At 33.9% G+C, this 18,154-nt stretch overlaps 2 protein-coding genes and 1 pseudogene across 2 annotated transcripts; 1 reads left to right on the top strand and 2 right to left on the bottom strand.

Annotated features, from left to right (window-relative positions):
- The first annotated feature begins 5,330 nt into the window (after positions 1–5,330).
- On the top strand, positions 5,331–11,452 carry LOC142541164 (putative disease resistance protein At3g14460). Its single transcript, XM_075647835.1, has 3 exons — positions 5,331–6,842; positions 7,245–9,059; positions 11,251–11,452. Exons 1-2 carry the CDS (start codon positions 5,370–5,372, stop codon positions 9,006–9,008), a joined length of 3,237 nt encoding a protein of 1,078 aa, XP_075503950.1. The 5' UTR covers positions 5,331–5,369; the 3' UTR covers positions 9,009–9,059; positions 11,251–11,452.
- A 1,273-nt stretch (positions 11,453–12,725) lies between these two features.
- Positions 12,726–16,297, bottom strand: LOC142521141 (putative disease resistance RPP13-like protein 1; annotated as a pseudogene).
- A 32-nt stretch (positions 16,298–16,329) lies between these two features.
- LOC142521136 (putative disease resistance RPP13-like protein 1) lies at positions 16,330–17,250 on the bottom strand. Its single transcript, XM_075624353.1, has one exon. It carries the CDS (start codon positions 17,248–17,250, stop codon positions 16,330–16,332), a length of 921 nt encoding a protein of 306 aa, XP_075480468.1.
- Between the last annotated feature and the right edge of the window lie 904 nt (positions 17,251–18,154).

Raw genomic sequence — 18,154 nt, 5'->3', positions numbered from 1 at the left:
CAGCAACATTAAGTTTATAGTTATCCAATTACATTCTCAAATGATACAAATCTTGTGAATCGAAATCAAGATAATAGAATTTCTCAACAAGTCGATAGATATTATCAACATTAAGAAGCTTAAAGTTTTCGTTAGGTTCCAAAGCACAACTAAGTTTAAGAAGTTCAATTGTCTCATCTTTAAATATATTATTAAGCTCTTGATCAACTTGAAAATCTATTGTAGCTGTAAATACATTAAATTGACAGTGTTGCTCAACTGTGATTGAATCATTTTTTTGTCAAGAACGGCCTGTACCAGATTTTAATAACTAAAACCAAAATTCCAATTAAACAAATTGATTTTTCAAATTAATTCAGCTCGATAAGTTATTTGGGTTGAACTCGATATTTTGTTCACATATAGACTGAATTGATGTATGGCCTTATCTTAATTCCAAAAAAGATTTTTCAAATTTTTTACTCTTAAGAATCACTGCGGTCAAAAACCAAAGTCAATTCACATCATTTTTTAAAACCAACAGTAAAAAAAATGATATTGACAAACATCAAAGAATAATATGGACATTAATAGAAAACAAAAAGCTTTATACATCATTTAAGTCATTATGCACAAAATTCAAATCATTGATAAATCATATAATATCATATACTATGATTCACATGAAAATTTTGCGCAATTTATCAAAATCATTACTTTATTTTTCTCAAAATCAATTCTTAAAACATACACTAGTTCATACTAAAAAAATAAAATTCTATAAAACTTTTAGTATTAATAGAAATTAAATAAAGATATAATAAAATAAGTAGTAACTGCATAATTGTATTTATCATATTAGCTAAATTTAATATATTTGTGTGTTATTGTAAATGTGGTCTAAAAATATATTTGATACTTAAAGCTAATTTTAAAAATCAACTTACATTAAGTTCTTCAACTTTTTCAGCAAAATACGAGCGAAGTCAAATTTGATTATAGGTATTTACAGAAAATCATTTCAAAAAATTACTTATAGTTAACAAAAATTCTTCAAATTTGCATCAATAAAGTAAAGCTAAACAAAACGCAAAAATAAGGCAAAAAAAAAAATACGGAAGAACCATATATATATATATATATATATATATATAATATTTTAATTTTTCATGAATCGGATCGGGTCGAAAACCCGTCTGAAACAATTGAAATGTGAGATGATCTAATAGAAACTTTTGTTTATTATAAAATTTTAGTCAGTGCTAGTGCACCGAGCACATGCAATGTATGTTCATAAAATATAATTCAAATTTATTTTTAAAAATTTTAATTTATTTATAATATTTGATTCTATGTTAGGATAATGAGATGGTTAAATAATGAGACAATGAGAGAAAATGTGGGAGGTTTTTGAATGAACATTTACATTTTTGCATCTTATCTTATCTTAATTATTGAATATCTAAGAAGAATGATAAGAGCAAATTTAGACATCCATTAACATTACCAAATATTGTTATTCTAAGGGGTTTACACATTATAATATAGTCAAGATTATATGAATTCAGGATTTTTTTTTATGCTACAATTAACAACATAATTGGATATAATAGCTCTGAAAATGACAAATATTAAATAAATAATAAGTTCTTTAGATTTCTCATTTATAGATATTTTTATGAAATCAATATGATATTGAACAATATAAAAGAAATTGGCCGATGCAACTGCACTGAAAAAAATAAACACAGTGTTGAGTCTTTAGATTCACTAGGTGTGATGGATGCAGTTGAGGTTGAGGGAAGTCTTGACGGATGATTTGACTGGACTGAAAGCGCACACAACCCGAGGACCAGCGTTTCTACTTTTTCCGCATTTACGACTTATGACTCAGGATTTATGTTAAAGAATTTAAGACTATTTATTTATGCTTTTGAGAGATTTTTGAGAGGTTTAGTATGAGCTATACTTTTCAAACTTATTGCTTTTTAGGTTGGGTAAAACAGCTGACGATTTCATTTCTACGACTATTTCACTTGATTTTTAAAATACTAGTCGGATGATGTTTTATGTTAGAAGGGTAAAATATTTTATAAAAATATTTTCATGTGGTACATGTACATGGCCGAGAATTGAGTGTTTAAAAAAAATTTCTAGTACTTTTAAAACAATAAAAAAGGGCAGACGTTTCATATAACTAATAAATATATCATATGAACCGATGTAGATCAGGCCGGCTACAATTAGTATCGGAAAATATGTATAACTGACCGATGAATTCTTTAAAATTATGTCTAATGTGATCAGTAAAGGTACATGATTAAACAAATCTAGCTAATTTTCTAACTTCATTGGAACAAGTTATGAAACGAATGTAATTGAAACTTATTTGTTTCGTGATGAAAATCGATTTTATTTTTCTTCTTATAAAGTTTTAATAATTTATATTATTTTATCTTGGACTTCCAAGATGAGAAACCACATAAATTTGATTCATATTTTAGGCCATTAGTTTGTTTTAAGCTACAAAAAGATTGTTCTGTTTTAATGGTAAATTAATGCTATCGGACAATTATATATAATGAAGTTCAAGTAAGTTGATTAACAAAATCAAAATTATCTGTCTTTTTTGCTTTGATTTGAGTTTAAGCATATAAATTTCTTCTTTTGACTGGTAGATTGATGATTTTTTTTTTAATACACAAATGGTGTCCCAAATATGATTTGTATCATGTTTTCTTACATATTTATATATTGAAGATTGAAGATGAAGATAAACATACTATAGTATTTTCCCCAGAAATCTAAATGTACAGTTTCTGTAAAAAAAAAAAAAAAAGAACCAGAGAAGTCAAAATTTAACTTTAAAAAGTATATGTAATGGGTAAATTCTGACGACAAATGTATTCTATATGTTTGTTTTGATTATTAAGATGCAAAAAACATTTTCTTAGATTGTAGATGTGATAGAACCGTGTCTTATAGTACTACTTTAATATTTACAAAAAATTTAAAATTTTCTTATTAAATAATTTATTATAAATATAACTCGTAAACCAATTTAACGGTAACCACGCATATTAAAATAAAATTTATATTAAAACTCCACTCATTTCAAATACCACAATCATAAAATCCAAGTTAAAACATCCATCATAATTTGAAAAATCCAACGTAATACAAAAAGTTCAGCATACTATCTAGCCACCAAAAGCAGTGCAATCGAAGAAGAGTAAATAGTTTTAAAATACGCATAATAAAAACTATCGTGAACTACAAGGTCCTCGAGTTTGTACTGCCACTGATCCGAGCCTACTCACTGATCATCGCCTCCCGTCTCCTCAATTACATCATCTGTATCAATCAAGTCTAACGAGTCTAATGACTTAGCATACATAAACCGTGAATAACAAGTAATACGTAATTAAAATCCATACAATTTTAACATAGCTCATACATAGCATAATATAAGCATAAATATGTTTAACGCGACTTCCTGCAAAAAAAAAAATCATAAAATCATATTTTAATGCTAGTCATAATAATCGTAATCGTAAATCATTCTGCGTAGAGTTTTGTTCAATGTAAGTGGCCCATAACATAAATCGTTTGATCAAACTAAACCATAATACTGGGTAGACAGGGATCACCACAGCCCTTTGACTGGATGTCCGCTCCCTAACATAACCTAATTCATCCGAAGAGGTTGGAGAGGTCCCTGGACACGTTCTCCGGCTTCCAAACCCGAAACATAATTTGGCCATAAGACAAATCGCATACCTCAAAAATAATTATTTTACATGTCATACATACTTACGAACATCGTGAACCTCGTTAGATCATCTTTGGACTTGCTGCACTAACGTACTAAAATTTATACCCAAAACAGCTCCTAAGGTGCATTCGCACACATAAGACTCCCGAATTAAATAAAACCACTTAGGACGTACCAATCGACTCGGGACTCAACCCATACATAAAATACATCCTAACCTACTGTCCAAGGCACTAAACCAGCCCCGAACCATGTCCGAACTTTGTACCATGCACAACAAACCATATAGACACACACTGCCCAAAGAATGACGCTATGGCACTTATGCGTTCCATACGACTTCCTATCGATTTTAACCCGAACCAAACCCGAACCAAGCCCTAGACTCGACCCTTAGACATCGCTTAAGCCTCTAATCCAGCCCGTTCCAGCCCATACACACACACACACCAGCCCTTAAACAACACAAAACTACAGCCCTAAATCGCGAACAACACCCCATGCATGCAAGCTTGCAACTTACGGCTCCAACAACTATTTCCTCCCAACCGGACACTAACCAACCATTACCAAACATACCTTGGGACCCTAAGACCCTGCCTAGACCCTGGCTACACACCTTGGTCCACTCATGCAAGCAAATTTTTTTCGAGTTTCAACAATATCTCGAGGTAGATTTGGATGATAGAACTTGATTTTCTTGTTTTTCCTTCGTAATTTCAGAGAAAATGAAGAAAATATTTTAAGGAAACACATGCTTATCGACCTTAAATGTTGTGCAGCTAAGGCTGTGTGCGTAGGTGTGCAAGATCTGGCGCGGCCGCGCGCCTGTTGCTGTCCGAAAGGAGCTTGGCAGCGAACAGGTGCGCGAGATCCTGCGCGGGTGCACGTTTTATTCTGTCCGAAATACTATTTTACACTTTGAAATAGCAAAAGTAGTCAACATGAAATCGTAGCTCTATGTCTTGACTTTCATTTTCTATTGACATCACTCAATTTGGACATCGAAAACGAAATTTATGCTCATTCTCATAAAATGTGTTGGCACAGGAACTTCAATACATACAATACAATTCGGGATGATTTTCCCCCTATTTCCAAATAGATTTGGACAAAATTCAAAACATAAAAGTTTTAGTGCTATGTATTATATTTTTAATGAAATTGGTTTCATTTCATTTGAAATAATACTCAGATAATTATGCTATAAATCGTAACATGTGTCATTTCTCAATTGCAGTTCATTACACCTTTCAAACACAAATCGATTACTAATACAATATTTTATTATCACAACATATTTTCTCACTTTTATTCAATTATATACTTTACACACTTATATTATAACAATTTCAGAATTATCGAGAATACAAATATGATTTATGATAATACGATACAAGATCTTTACAAAAATATTTTCATATTCAAACACGTTTGAATAAAATAAAAAAATACTTATTGTTTAATCATTAATGGTAACTAAAAACACTAACTTGCTAAATACTCATCCGAAGATAAAATGTTCAAATTATTTATTATTTTATTAGATTTCTTTTGTTGGATTCAGGCTAAAGGTACAAAGCTCTCTCTCATATTTTGTTTGTGAAAACTACAGATGGCTTCCGCTGCCCTTGCTTCTCTCGTCTCATCATTGAAGAGGATTCAGCGTCTTGGGAAACAAATTTGCTGTCTCCAGGAAAAGGTTCGTTTCTTGATGGAAGTTGCGGTAGATTCTTGCCTCGTACGAACCTTAGACGGCTGGAAATTGAAACGGCAAATCATCGGGGCGGCCCATCAAGCAGAAGATATTATTTCTGTTCACCTGTCAAAGGAATCTCGTGATCATCTGGGGGTGGAATTTGAACAGCAGTTGCAGGGGATAGTGGAAGAATTCGATTCGATTTTGAAATCCACCATGGAATTGCTGGATATAAACTATTTTTGTCCAATGTCGTTACCCAACTCCACAACCGAGGATTTGGATAGGAACTCTCAACTTATGGATCAATTGGAGCAACAGGAAATGTTGGATTCTATTGAGGACTCTCTGGGATTTGATTGGAATCACGAAAGCTCTATGGTTGGATTCCATGAAGACTTTTTACAAATTAAAGATTGGCTACTTGGATCACCATATCATCTCGAAGTCATGACGATTGTTGGGATGACTGGAACTGGTAAGACTACTCTCGCAAGAAATTTGTTTGAGAACCCGGCCATTCATCATATTTTCAAAATTCATGCTTGGGTATCATTTTCTCGAACAAATAATGCGCACAAAATGATGAAGGGTATTCTGGATTCCTTGAGACCTATCGAAGATGAACTGGATGACAAGAGCATTGAACAATTAACAGATATTCTTTACAGAAGTTTAAAGGGTAAGAGGTACTTCATTGTATTGGATGATGTGTGGGATATCCAGGTCTGGGATGACATCAAAAGATCATTTCCTAATGATAATATAAAGAGCCGGATCATTTTAACTACTAGGCTGTTGGAGATGGATCTTAAAGACCGGTTTTCCAAGATTCACAACATGAGTCTTCTTACACCCAAAATGAGCTGGACTCTGTTTTGTATCAAAGTTTTTGGGGACGAAGATTGCCCTCAGGGGCTTGAGTGTGCTGCAAAAATTATGTTAGGGAATTGTGGAGGAATTCCCCTTGCAATTCTTGTGATTGGTGGCCTTCTCTCCAAAGTTCGCAGGACTAAAGATGACTGGCAGCTTATTGCGAGGACTATGAAGTCATCCACAACTTCTGAGGAACAGTTGAAGGGGATTTTCTCCTTGATCTACATGTACTTGCCAGATCATCTGAGAGCATGCATCCGTTCCATGATAATCTTGGCAGAAGATTATGAACTCTCAGTCCCCCGAATCATCACGCTTTGGATTGATGAGGGACTGGTAAATCAACTTGGTTCTAAAAGTCCTGAAGAAGTGGCTGAGGAGTTTCTGAAAGATCTAATTGATAGAAGTCTCATGGTGGTTTGCAAGCCAAATAAAAAGGGTGATGTTGACTTGTGTAGCGTTTGTAGCATCTTGAAGGACTTCTTCATGGCTAAGAATCCAGATATTCTTCAGGTAATATGATATTGCAGTAGTATTGATTCGATCATTTTGAAATCAAATATTTTTTTAGTAGCATAACCATTGATCTATAGGGGTTAGATGAAATTGTTCTATCAACTATACATGTCAAAAGTATAAAAGAAAAATATCAATGCATAATGATATTTTAAAATTGCAGTACTTATTTAACATGATCACATCTATAACAGGCACTATTTATGTATATTTCCCTTTCTCAATTTGAATATGATTTTCTCGTATTCATTGACTATAGCAGAGTTGTCGAATAAAGTTTGGATATCATTGTTTTTAATCAAAAGATCATGTGGTAAATTACATTCTATTAATTTTTTTTTTTTTTATTTATACATGACAGATTTCAGTTTCAATTTGTTTCCCAATATTTTGAGACAGATTTTGCTCTCAACTTCAAATCGAAGCACCACACCGGAACGGGGTATTGAAGATCTTCCAAGAGGCTATAGTGAAGGCGTTTCCATGATAGTTCTGGAAGGACAAAAAGGGGAAATTAACTGCAAGGAAAATCTAGGAATATCAATGGACATATTGTTTAACAACAGATACACGAAAGACTGCATTAGATATTGTTCGTTATTTCCATCAGCGTATGAATTCACCAAGGACATTCTAGTTTGGCAATGGATTGCTCAAGGGGGAACGATAGCAGGAAACAGTGTATTCGTCGAGGAAGCATGCATTCAGTGCTTTGATATATTGTTGAAGCTCAAATACGTTGCTCCCATTGGGTATGAATATGATGGACTTTATAAAAACAAATACAAAGTTGGTGATGAGATGAATGAATTCCTTCAAAATCATCCCGTAGGATCTCAGGTTACGAAAGAATTGGATAGTAGCCATGTCGATGTGTCTGAACTCGAACATTTGTCCTTGTCCTTCAAGGTCATTGACCAAATCAATTTTGGGATCATAAAAAAGTTGAGCCATCTTCATACTCTCATAATTCATGGTTGCCGCAGTTCTATTGTTAAATTCTTCTTACCTTCTGATTTGTTTCTGGAGCTTAAGGCATTAAGGATGTTAAATATAAGTCGTACTGATGTGTCGCACCTGCCAAGTTCTATTGAAAATTCAAAGGCGTTGCGATTTCTTGATATGTCTGAGACATCAATTATATCGTTGCCTGAGAAAATGTGCAATCTGACCAATCTGCAAACTTTAAAACTTGACAAATGTAAGTCCCTATCTCGACTGCCTAATCGTACAAAAGAGTTGATTAACCTGCGCCATTTGATTCTTGATGTTGCTGGCCAGTTGGACTCAATGCCAGAAGGTATGGGAAATCTGTCAGAGTTACGCACTTTAAGGACATTTTTGGTTGGCGAAGACGATGGCCATAACATAAATGAGTTGAAACACATGAACAAATTGAGCGGATCACTTCGAATTTCGAATCTTGAAAATGTTAAATCTCCTGCTAAGGCTGCAGATGCTTCTCTTTGCTGCAAACATGACCTCAGAAAAATAGAATTTTGGTGGGTGGATCTTCAATATGAGAAGAATCCAATGGAAGAGGAAATACTAGCATGCCTTGAACCAACTTTGGGCATCCAAGAGATAGAAGTATGCTATTATAGCGGTGGAAAATTCCCGAGTTGGATAAGCAAGCCGTCTTTTGATGAATTGGTTAGTATAACCCTCTATATGTGTATATATTGTGACAACCTTCCATCTCTTGGACAATTGCCATCTCTAAAGTTTATCAGTGTTGTTGGAATGAATGAGGTGCTAGAAATCAACAACCTCTTTTGTGGGGAACAAATTGATAAGAATCAACCCTCGTTTCCTATGCTCGAGAAACTGTCATTTTATGGAATGCCGAAATTGGAAAAATGGACAGAAATAAGAATCGGCGATTTTCCCCATCTCTTGGATCTCAGTATCGAATCGTGTCAGAAATTCAAGTGCCTTCCTTTTCTGTCACATTTGAACTCTCTTAATTGTATGCAATTATGCAATTGTCCTGAACTCTCATGTTTGCCTGATGGTGGATTTCCATCCACCCTTGAAACATTAATGGTCGAAGATTGTCCCAAATTAGAAGGACGATGCAGCAAAGATAAAGGTGAAGATTGGTGCAAGATTGCTCATGTGCCTGCTGTTTATCTCGATGGCGTGAAGATCCATACGAAATAGCTGAGATTGCATTTTGAACAGATCTCTCTCATGTCTTTTCTGGGGTCAAAGGTAATTTTATATTTCACCATACCTTTACTTACTGAGTCTCTCAAATTATGTTGGCTTTTTTTAATGATTCTCAGTAATGTGCTTTCATTTAGCTGAAGTAAGTATCAAAGATGGTGGTTAAGAGATGCATCAAATCTAGAAATGGCTAGAGTAAAGTGATAGACTCGACGTGAACCATTCGCACTAAATCTTGATGTCACTCACCAATTAGGGAATCATTACTTGCAGTTTAGAAAGTAGTCAACAGAATAAATTGTGTGCCTGATTCTGTACTGCCTGCCTCGTGGTCTGGACGTCTGGTTAAGAGAAATCTTAGAACACTTTAGTTTGATTAACAGTGGTGTTGGTTTTGTGAATTGTACAGATTATTGGGATTCTTGAAAAAGACGCAGAACCATTTGAACTTCGTTGTCATAGCTTTTGTAGTTTCAGTTGGACTTAAATTAGTCGAGTGACATGTTTTATTTCCAGCATTGAATTTCTATTTTACGAATTTTCTCAATATTTCATTGTATGTTTTGGAGAAAAAATCATTTGAGATGTGGAATTGTGCTTATCATTGGAATATGTTCTCCCCATCTCAGATTTGAAGCAAACAATTTAGTTGATATATTTTAAAATTCTTTTAATAATGTTAAATTATCTACTTAAAATAAACTTAAAGAATATTTAATTTTATAAGAATAATCAATATAATCACTGATCGTTGGAAGATAGCTCGGCATAGGCTGTAGCAATTCCGTTTTAACAAATCCCGTGGGCGAATCTAATTCTTATTTTGGGCTGAGAAATTAGAACTTTGGGCATCATTTCATTCCCAGAGTTCATAATAGCAGCTCAAGCTCATTGGAAAGCTGAAGAGAAGTTCATTAGTCCTCTCGCCTCTTATTTTAATCGCATTACTTAACTACGATTAATTAAGAATTATGAAATCATTTTCTTATAATTCACTATACTAATTTCCTAATTATATAAATTTAAGCCATTTCATGGTTAGGCGATTAAAAAGCACTATTTGAATGTCAGACTATTACGGGCAAAATGTTAGTCTGATCGTTAAATGTAATTATTATAACCGAGTTATTTCATTTTATAGAGTAACTTAACAAATTTATGCTAGCCACCATGCACACACTTTGTGTGTGTAACATAATCATATGAATATCATGTATTGTGTATAATTTGTTCTAAAAATTTTTTATAATGATTTTTTTTTCCTTTTTTTAATGTCAAATTTAAGAACAAATTGTAAGTATTAAAGTGAAAATGTGCGAAGGGCAATTTTGAGATTAGGAAAAGACTTCACCAAAAGTTAGTTATATTAGGGCCTCTTGTTTTATTATAGTATAGATATGAATTCCCAAGCTAAAATTTCACTACTAAATATTTTAATCCTTAATTTAGGTTATAAAATAAAATGTCCTTTAACTGAAAGTTACCATTTCTTTTCCCAAAAACCGTCTCTCGAACAATCTCGAATGACTTTCTCGATTTTTTGGTTAAAGTCTGTATGATTTCTTAATACTTAAACCAAAGAAATCTACTTATAGAAATTTTGGGACATTACAATAATCTATATCTATCTAAAGTTTTATGGCTATGTGCCTTCATTAATGGTATTACTTTATGGTTTTGTGTTCGTTGCATTTATTCTTGAGTGCATTAGTCTCCTTCTCTTTGATTCCCTCTTTATTTCTTTGTTTGTTTGCTTCTTCATTTCCTCTGTTTGTGGAGTTTGTTCTGCTTTGCTTTTTCTTGTCTAAGATAACATTCTTGTGATAAGTTATACGTTGCTACTTTTTTAATAACAGATTTCCTATTATTTTTTTGGTTTGTATATGTCCCTGGGTATTGTAATTATTGGTCTGATGGCTGGTTTACCAGTAGTCTATCTAAAGCTTTATGGTTATGTGCCTTCACTAATGTTTGTGGGTTTTTGTGTTTCATTAGTTTGCTTCTTTATGTCCTCTTGTTCTGCTTTGCTTTTTTCTCATCTAAAATAAGATTTTCACGATTAGTTATATGATGCTACTTTTTTAATAACGGTTGTCTTCTTCTTCTTCTTCTTCTTCTTCCCCTGGTTTGTGTGTTTTGTTTTATTTAATATTCTGTCCCTCGTCTGGTGGCTGGTTTTTATAGTAGGTCATTGATGTACTTGTAGTCTATCTAAAGTTGTATGGTTATGTGCCAGGTTCATGAAACGAAATGAAAAAAGGAGAAAGAGATGGGTCTCAGGCCATATTTGGAAGCAATTGATTCCAACTTATTTGCAATTTTGCTTGTAGTTATCAGTTGTTCCACTGTGTTCTCTGAATTTATTATCAGACATAACATTCTATGGGAAATACCATGTCTGGACCCAAGTTTGACCTGGGATTCATTCCATTTCTTGATTTCCTAGTAATACTTTCTTGCGAATTTAAGGCTCGCATTGCATTTTTTGCAGGGAAAGTAAATGATTTTTTTTTTTTAATTTAAAAAACACGTACGAAATGAAAATTGGTAAAGGATTATTTTCGATATTTCAATAGTTAGAATATAATCGATGCTCTTGTTATCAATAGTTAGAATATAATCGATGCTCTAAAACGAAACATTAAATGCTAAATTCCCGGTTTCATTTTATTGATTTAAGAGGGCTGCTGCTATATTGTTTCGATGTTTACAACTCAATTCCAGGGTAGAGTTTAAACTATTTTACGGTCAATATTATAACATTTATCATATCCATGTTTTATTTAAAATATCAACTATCCGTACATGATATGGATGCTACTTTAAAGACGGAGTTTTTATTTCTATCGCTCACAAGAACAAACATCCTTGGACTCTTCATATTGAAGGTTTTTCTTCTCACATCAGCTATAAGATGAAATTTTCTGCTTATTCTTTTAACAAAGAATTCATTACCCTTACTTGGATCAACTTCCAATAAATAAAAACTCTTGATAATTTCTCGCATGTTAAAAATTTTGAATTAGAACCAAATCACATCTTGGAATTTTGACACAATTTTATGATCATTAAAATTCATACAAAAATCTATTTCACTTCTCCTCAAAATTCTTGGATTTTAAATTTATCGAATTTTCGTTGTACAAAAATATTAATAACCCCTCTACTTAAAGGTGGACTATTTATAAGAACTACCTTATTGACTTGTCGTGCTCATGACATTATATTATCAACTCTATGATGACTTTTTCCAATATAGCAGAGTATTTCAGTTTATTGTCATTGAGATTAAACGTAGAATATTCCAAACAAAAGAACATTTCATTTAACAAATATCATATTGTTATTATTTTCGCACTCAACATATGTGCTTCGCGGTTATTAATTAATAATATAAACGAATATCTGGGTGTAAGCGTTGCGTATTTGTGACTAAAAACAAAACAAAAAAGAAAAAAATTATATCAAAAAATGAAAAAAAAAAGCGTTAAATAAATAAAAATTGACATTTTGTAAATAAAAATCACCAAAAGACAATAGATCTATGGCATAGTTTTACAATGGTGACATCTTTACCGCAGACGTTATCATAAATCTCATGAACAACAATCTCAAAAGCTTAATTTGTCGAGTTCAATGCCTATGTTTCCATGAAAAACAACCCCTCTGATTCTGCAAGACTTTTTCCTTTCTCCACACTGGTGTCGAGATTTAGCTATAGAATGTAGGAATTCAACACGGACATAAAAGCTAAGTTTTAAATGAAGCATATGAACGAGGTAAACTAAGCACATAACAAAATAATGCCAATGAAACAGTGTGCCCATGGTTTTTCTGGGTGTAAAAATTCTTTCTAGCCGCCAAACAGAATTAACTATACATTAGTCCTCATCAAACTTATCTAGTTTATGAGTCACCACCATGGAGGAATGACTACCTCGTCGATACACATGTGACAACTCAACCTTCTAGATTTGTCATGCAGCAACTATAACAGGCAACAAATTTTGCATAAAGAGTAAGACTAAATCGTTTTTCATCTGATATCAGATTTGCAGAGGAATGATTTACGTTAGGCACAAATTGATTATGCCTTTTACATAAATGAAAGAAATCATTTACAAGGAACCTTGGACAGTGCAAAACTTTTTCTTGTCTGATTGATAGTTAGGATAACAAGAAAATGCATAAAATCTAGCAGCCAGTAGACAAGAATCTGTAATCTCGTATTACATGCAAGAAATGATGGATTACTTTGCAGAGTATATAAATAGGAGAGGGATGAAATCATATACTATTTTCATTTTATTTTTCGGGGGTTTCACGTTCATTGTAGAAGTCAGGCAAGGGCCGAGCTTTGAAACAGAAGCTACGACTAAGTTTTCTGAATTCATTCTCCACCTTCTCCTGCAAAACGAGAGATAAACCGTGCATGTTGAAAAATACAAACCAAGTTTGAGAGAGAAGAAAAGAGAGTTCTGAATCAATGCATAACCCTCAATGTCTTTTGCACCAGCACCTTGTGTACATCCTTGTTTGCTTTAAATGTTTCCTCGAGTTTCTGAAATTGTTGTGAAAAGACAAGAGGCACGGATCAACGCACTAAATTCAAATGCACATTTAAATTGGAATTGGGGATAGAGTGTATGACCTGTTTTCTTTTTGCAGCTCTTTCTTCTGTTCTAAGAACAAAAGGGGTGGTTATAGTGGGAGACTGTAATTTGTTTCGGCATGCAGTCAATGACTTCGTACAACTGATACATAAGCACGCGCTTGTGAGAAAATCCAAATCCAAGCATTCTAAAGCAGTGGAAATATGCACAAACAGGCCTATCATATCATGCTTCAACACATATATCATATACACCATTTTTTAAACTTACACTGAAGACATTTTGGGCCGCTTGTTTTGCATCTAGAGGCAGAGTGATAACAGATGATATTGTCCTGTGTATTGCGATGGCCATTATCGATCAATGGTTAAGTATTAATTAAATATATATAGTTTCACCGCTAAGCCAAAGTCAAAAAACATATAAATATGTAAGTATTTAATTAAATATATAGTTCCATCGCTAAGTCAAAGTCAAGTCTTTTGGGTGGGGGAAGTACAGATAAGAAAAATATAGTCACATGTCAGCAAATCTATTCATCTATGAGAAATGTATTTTCATTTTAATGATTTGTTCGTGACTAAGACATCCTTATGTTTCACAATTCAAACTTAAAATCATTCCCCGAAATCTTACACTCCATTGACCTGCTATCTGGACCAAGATAGACAACAATAAATGGAATGAGAGATTTTAGTTGAAGCGTTTTACCACTGCGTCTACTTTCAAGCTGCTTCAATAATCTGTAATCTCCCCTGTACAATTGACAAAACCAACACCATGGTTACTGGTTAGCCAACTTCAATTTTGTTTAATAGGCATGCCACTTGAATTAAACATGTTGTACCTGAACATAAAACTGAATGTGATGAACCAAGAATTCACTACTCTTTATGGAAGCACCGTCACTAGGTTTGGGCAGTCGCTGATATTCGAATTCGGATGGGATCTCAAGTTTATTGGCACACTTGTTAAACTTGGGCAATGATGAATTCTGAAATTTTGAAGGCAAGGCATGACATCAACTGTATTTGTGAATTCCCAGTTGATCAATTTATCCATGTTTTCTATTTCGAAAGATTCCAATGATGGGAACTTTGCAGTATTGCTCGCTCCATAAAAGTTCTCATCAATCAACTCCAAAACAGGCAGACCCGATATATGAAAAAACTTTAGGGAAGGAAGCTGTCCAAGAGGTGGAAGACTATCACAATACTTGAGCCCTTCCAAGTGAATGCGCGTAATTTTGCGACTTGGTTCACAGAGCCAAGGTGGATAGAATCTTCCACAGTACTTCTTAATGACCAATTCTTTCAAATTTTGATGAGGCTGGAGATTTGCAAGAACCGAACCCTGTAGATTTTGTGCCTGTCGTAGAGAACCCTGAGAAACATTTATCAAATCCACCCATTGTAGCTCAAGATTGTTCAAGAACAGCTTCTCGTGTAGATTGGCCACAACTGCCTCTGCAACATCTGTGACACGATCGATGTTTTTAATGCAGAGTGATCCCCTCAGCGAATTCATATTACTTATTTGTGCGATACCATTTTCTTTTTTGCCCCCGACGATGAATGCAGAAAGAGCTTGAAGTTCAGTTCACCTTCCAAAATTTGGTGGCATATGGGCAAATTGTTCTTTTATATCCAAATCCAGATGTCGTAATTTGGAGAGATTTTTTGTGTTTGTTGGCAATGCTTTAATTCGAGTGCAATTTTTAAGTTTCAGTGTTTGTAAAGCCAGAAGACCACATATGGAGTCTGGTAGTTTTGAAATCTTGTTTCCTGACAGATTAAGATAACGAAGAAATTTCAAGGGCTTGAAACAAATTTTTAGTTCACTAAGGCCAATTCGAGTCAGATCCAACACCCGCAAAGATCGCAAATGTGAGAAAAAATAATTATCTAGCTGTCCCCCATCAGCATCATTCTTATTAATCATCAAAAATGTCCTCAACCTTTCATTTTTCTCCGAGGCCTTCAGATGTATCGGATGCACACTATCTCGAAACATCGATAGGTGACAAGTATTTCCAAATAAAGGGTATTCATCCCACATGTCATTGACCTGGAAGCATATATCACTAGAAACCATTTGTGACATGTCATGGATGAGATCATGCATTTTGTATATAATCTCATTCCTTGAATTTGTAGCTTGTTCGAAAAACGACCTCAAATAAAGGTCATTGAATTACTTGCTTCCTATGTCTTCTAGTCTCCTTCCTTCTATGGGTCGGATGAACCCCTCTGCCATCCACAAAAGAACGAGTTCCTCAACTTCAAACTCGTGATTTTTGGGGAAAAGAGAACAATATGCAAAACATTTCTGCAGCACCGGCGGAAGATGGAGAAAACTAAGCATCAAAGCAGGGAATAGGTTATCTTTATCTTCTGACAAGTTCCACAGCTTACTGTTCAATATATAAAGCCATTCGTCTTCTCTATATCCTGAATTTGACAACAAACTTCCCAGTGTCTTGGCTGCCAAAGGCAAACCTTTGCATTTTTTCGCAATCTCTTTGCCGAGAGATCTCAAGTTCTCTTCTTCCTCCACAGGGAAGAACATTCTCTGTTTCATCAAACCCCAACAGTCATCATCAGATAAATGTTTGAGACAATATGTTTCATAGGATCTAACAACTAACGAAACTCTGGCACTTCTTGTCATCACAATTACTTTACTTCCTTTAGCACCATATCTTAAAGGAGGAAAAATTCTTCCCAATCATCATTATTTTCACTCCAACAATCGTCTAACACCAGCAAAAATTTGAACCCCCTAATTGACTCTTGAAGGAGGACCTGGACCGAATTCAAGTCGAATAAACTGCAACTATTCCCAGTCAAAGCTTCTATCGTATATTTTGTGATCTTGATCAAATCAAAGTTCATCGAAACAGTTACCCACATTTTCTTCTCAAAACTCGAGTTTACCAAATCATCATGGTAAACCAACCTCGCAAGGGTTGTCTTACCAATTCCAGCCATCCCCTTTAACGACATTACCGAAAAGTTACCCATTTCTGGTTCATTTTTGAGCAAATTCACAACACAAGCTAGTTTTTCAGTGTCCCTCCCAAAAACATTTTTTTCATCTATCAGTGAACTAGTGGATATATAGTTATGAATAGGTGACACAATGCTGAAACAATTTTTCATGCTTTCAATCATCAGTAGTCTCTCCATTTCTTTAGCAAGAAGTTCCAACTTGTTTTGCAATATATTTATGTCATGAGCTAGTGTCAAATTATGAGATGAAAGAACAATTTTGCGAACCTCATCTCTATTAGCAGTTCCCACAGAGCCGATGGTGGAGAGATGCAACGAGATGTCATCGAGAAGAGCATCGGCATCGTAAGAAAGTTTCTTGATATCTTCAAACCATGCTCTCCAAGCTATGCTTCCTCTCGTAGACCTCAACGGACTACACTCCACACTATCCATCAAATCTTGAACCATCAACATGGTTCTCTGTAACTTTCGGAGCTCATCCTCAACACCCAGTATCAGTTTTATTTCATTCCAAGCATACGACCCGAATGAAGCCAACCTCTCCAATGCGAACGGAAATGGAGACGACCCAAACCCACTTCTGAAACCCGTTAATATCTCAGCAGCCATATCTTTTATATTCTTGATCAAAAAATGAAGTTTTGGCGTGAAGGGATGGAGTTCCCGATGAAGGGAGTATTGCCGGTGGAGGAAGTTTTTCCCACGGTGTAGGTACTTTTGAAATTAGAAATCTTTCTTCACTATCTCTCAGCCATATCTTTAATTTTCTTGGCCAAAAAATGAAGTTGCAGAAGGGAGTTTTCCACAATGGAGTTGCCGATGAAGAGCCTTGCTTATGGAGGGAGTTTTACGGATGGCATGGTACTATTGAAATTAGAAAACTTTTTATTTATATATATTCTTGATGTATATATCTATCTAGACATGGACGAAGCAAGATATTTAAACTAAGGGGGCTAAAATAATTTTTTTTAATAAATAATTAAAATTAGCAATTAACATGTATGTATAAAATATTAATAATTAATATATACTTTCTAACAAAAAATATGATTATAAAAATTTAATTTAGTATAATAAAAATAAATACAAACAATGATTTTCAAAACATGAGCAAACAATTTATAATTTATTCAATCACATTAATATTTCAGTCATTATAATCCAATTAATAATATAAAAAAAATAGAGTGACAAAAGATATATATAATGAATGATTTACTAACTTGTTGACCTAAGTTGTGTCAATACTGAAATTTAAATTTCTCAATAATTAAATACTATTTAAAAGATTAGTATTAATATAAATAAAAAAAAAAGGTGAGGCCTTGAAAATTGGAAGAAAGATGGTGTAGCAACTAACGCAAAAGCACAATCGGGTTTAGCATTGGAAGCACGATGAATTTGTGTCAGATGATGATTAGATAGATAAAGGTGGAACTACATCTTGTCCCTCTACTTCTTGAGGTTGATGATGGAATGGGCTTCAGATGTACACAAGGTGGATGGAGGC

The sequence above is a fragment of the Primulina tabacum genome, chromosome 1 (genome assembly GCF_025594145.1).
Source record: "Primulina tabacum isolate GXHZ01 chromosome 1, ASM2559414v2, whole genome shotgun sequence".
Taxonomy (NCBI): domain Eukaryota; kingdom Viridiplantae; phylum Streptophyta; class Magnoliopsida; order Lamiales; family Gesneriaceae; genus Primulina; species Primulina tabacum.
The sequence above is the reverse complement of the archived record's forward strand: the minus strand, read 5'-3'. Positions and strand labels throughout refer to the sequence as shown.

Bases quoted from the DNA above. Each gene is read 5' to 3' on its own strand.
- LOC142521136 (XM_075624353.1), bottom strand. From the start codon at position 17,250: ATGGCTGCTGAGATATTAACGGGTTTCAGAAGTGGGTTTGGGTCGTCT.
- LOC142541164 (XM_075647835.1), top strand. From the start codon at position 5,370: ATGGCTTCCGCTGCCCTTGCTTCTCTCGTCTCATCATTGAAGAGGATT. The intron at 6,843-7,244 runs GTAATATGATAT...ATTTTGAGACAG, and splicing joins AGAATCCAGATATTCTTCAG to ATTTTGCTCTCAACTTCAAA.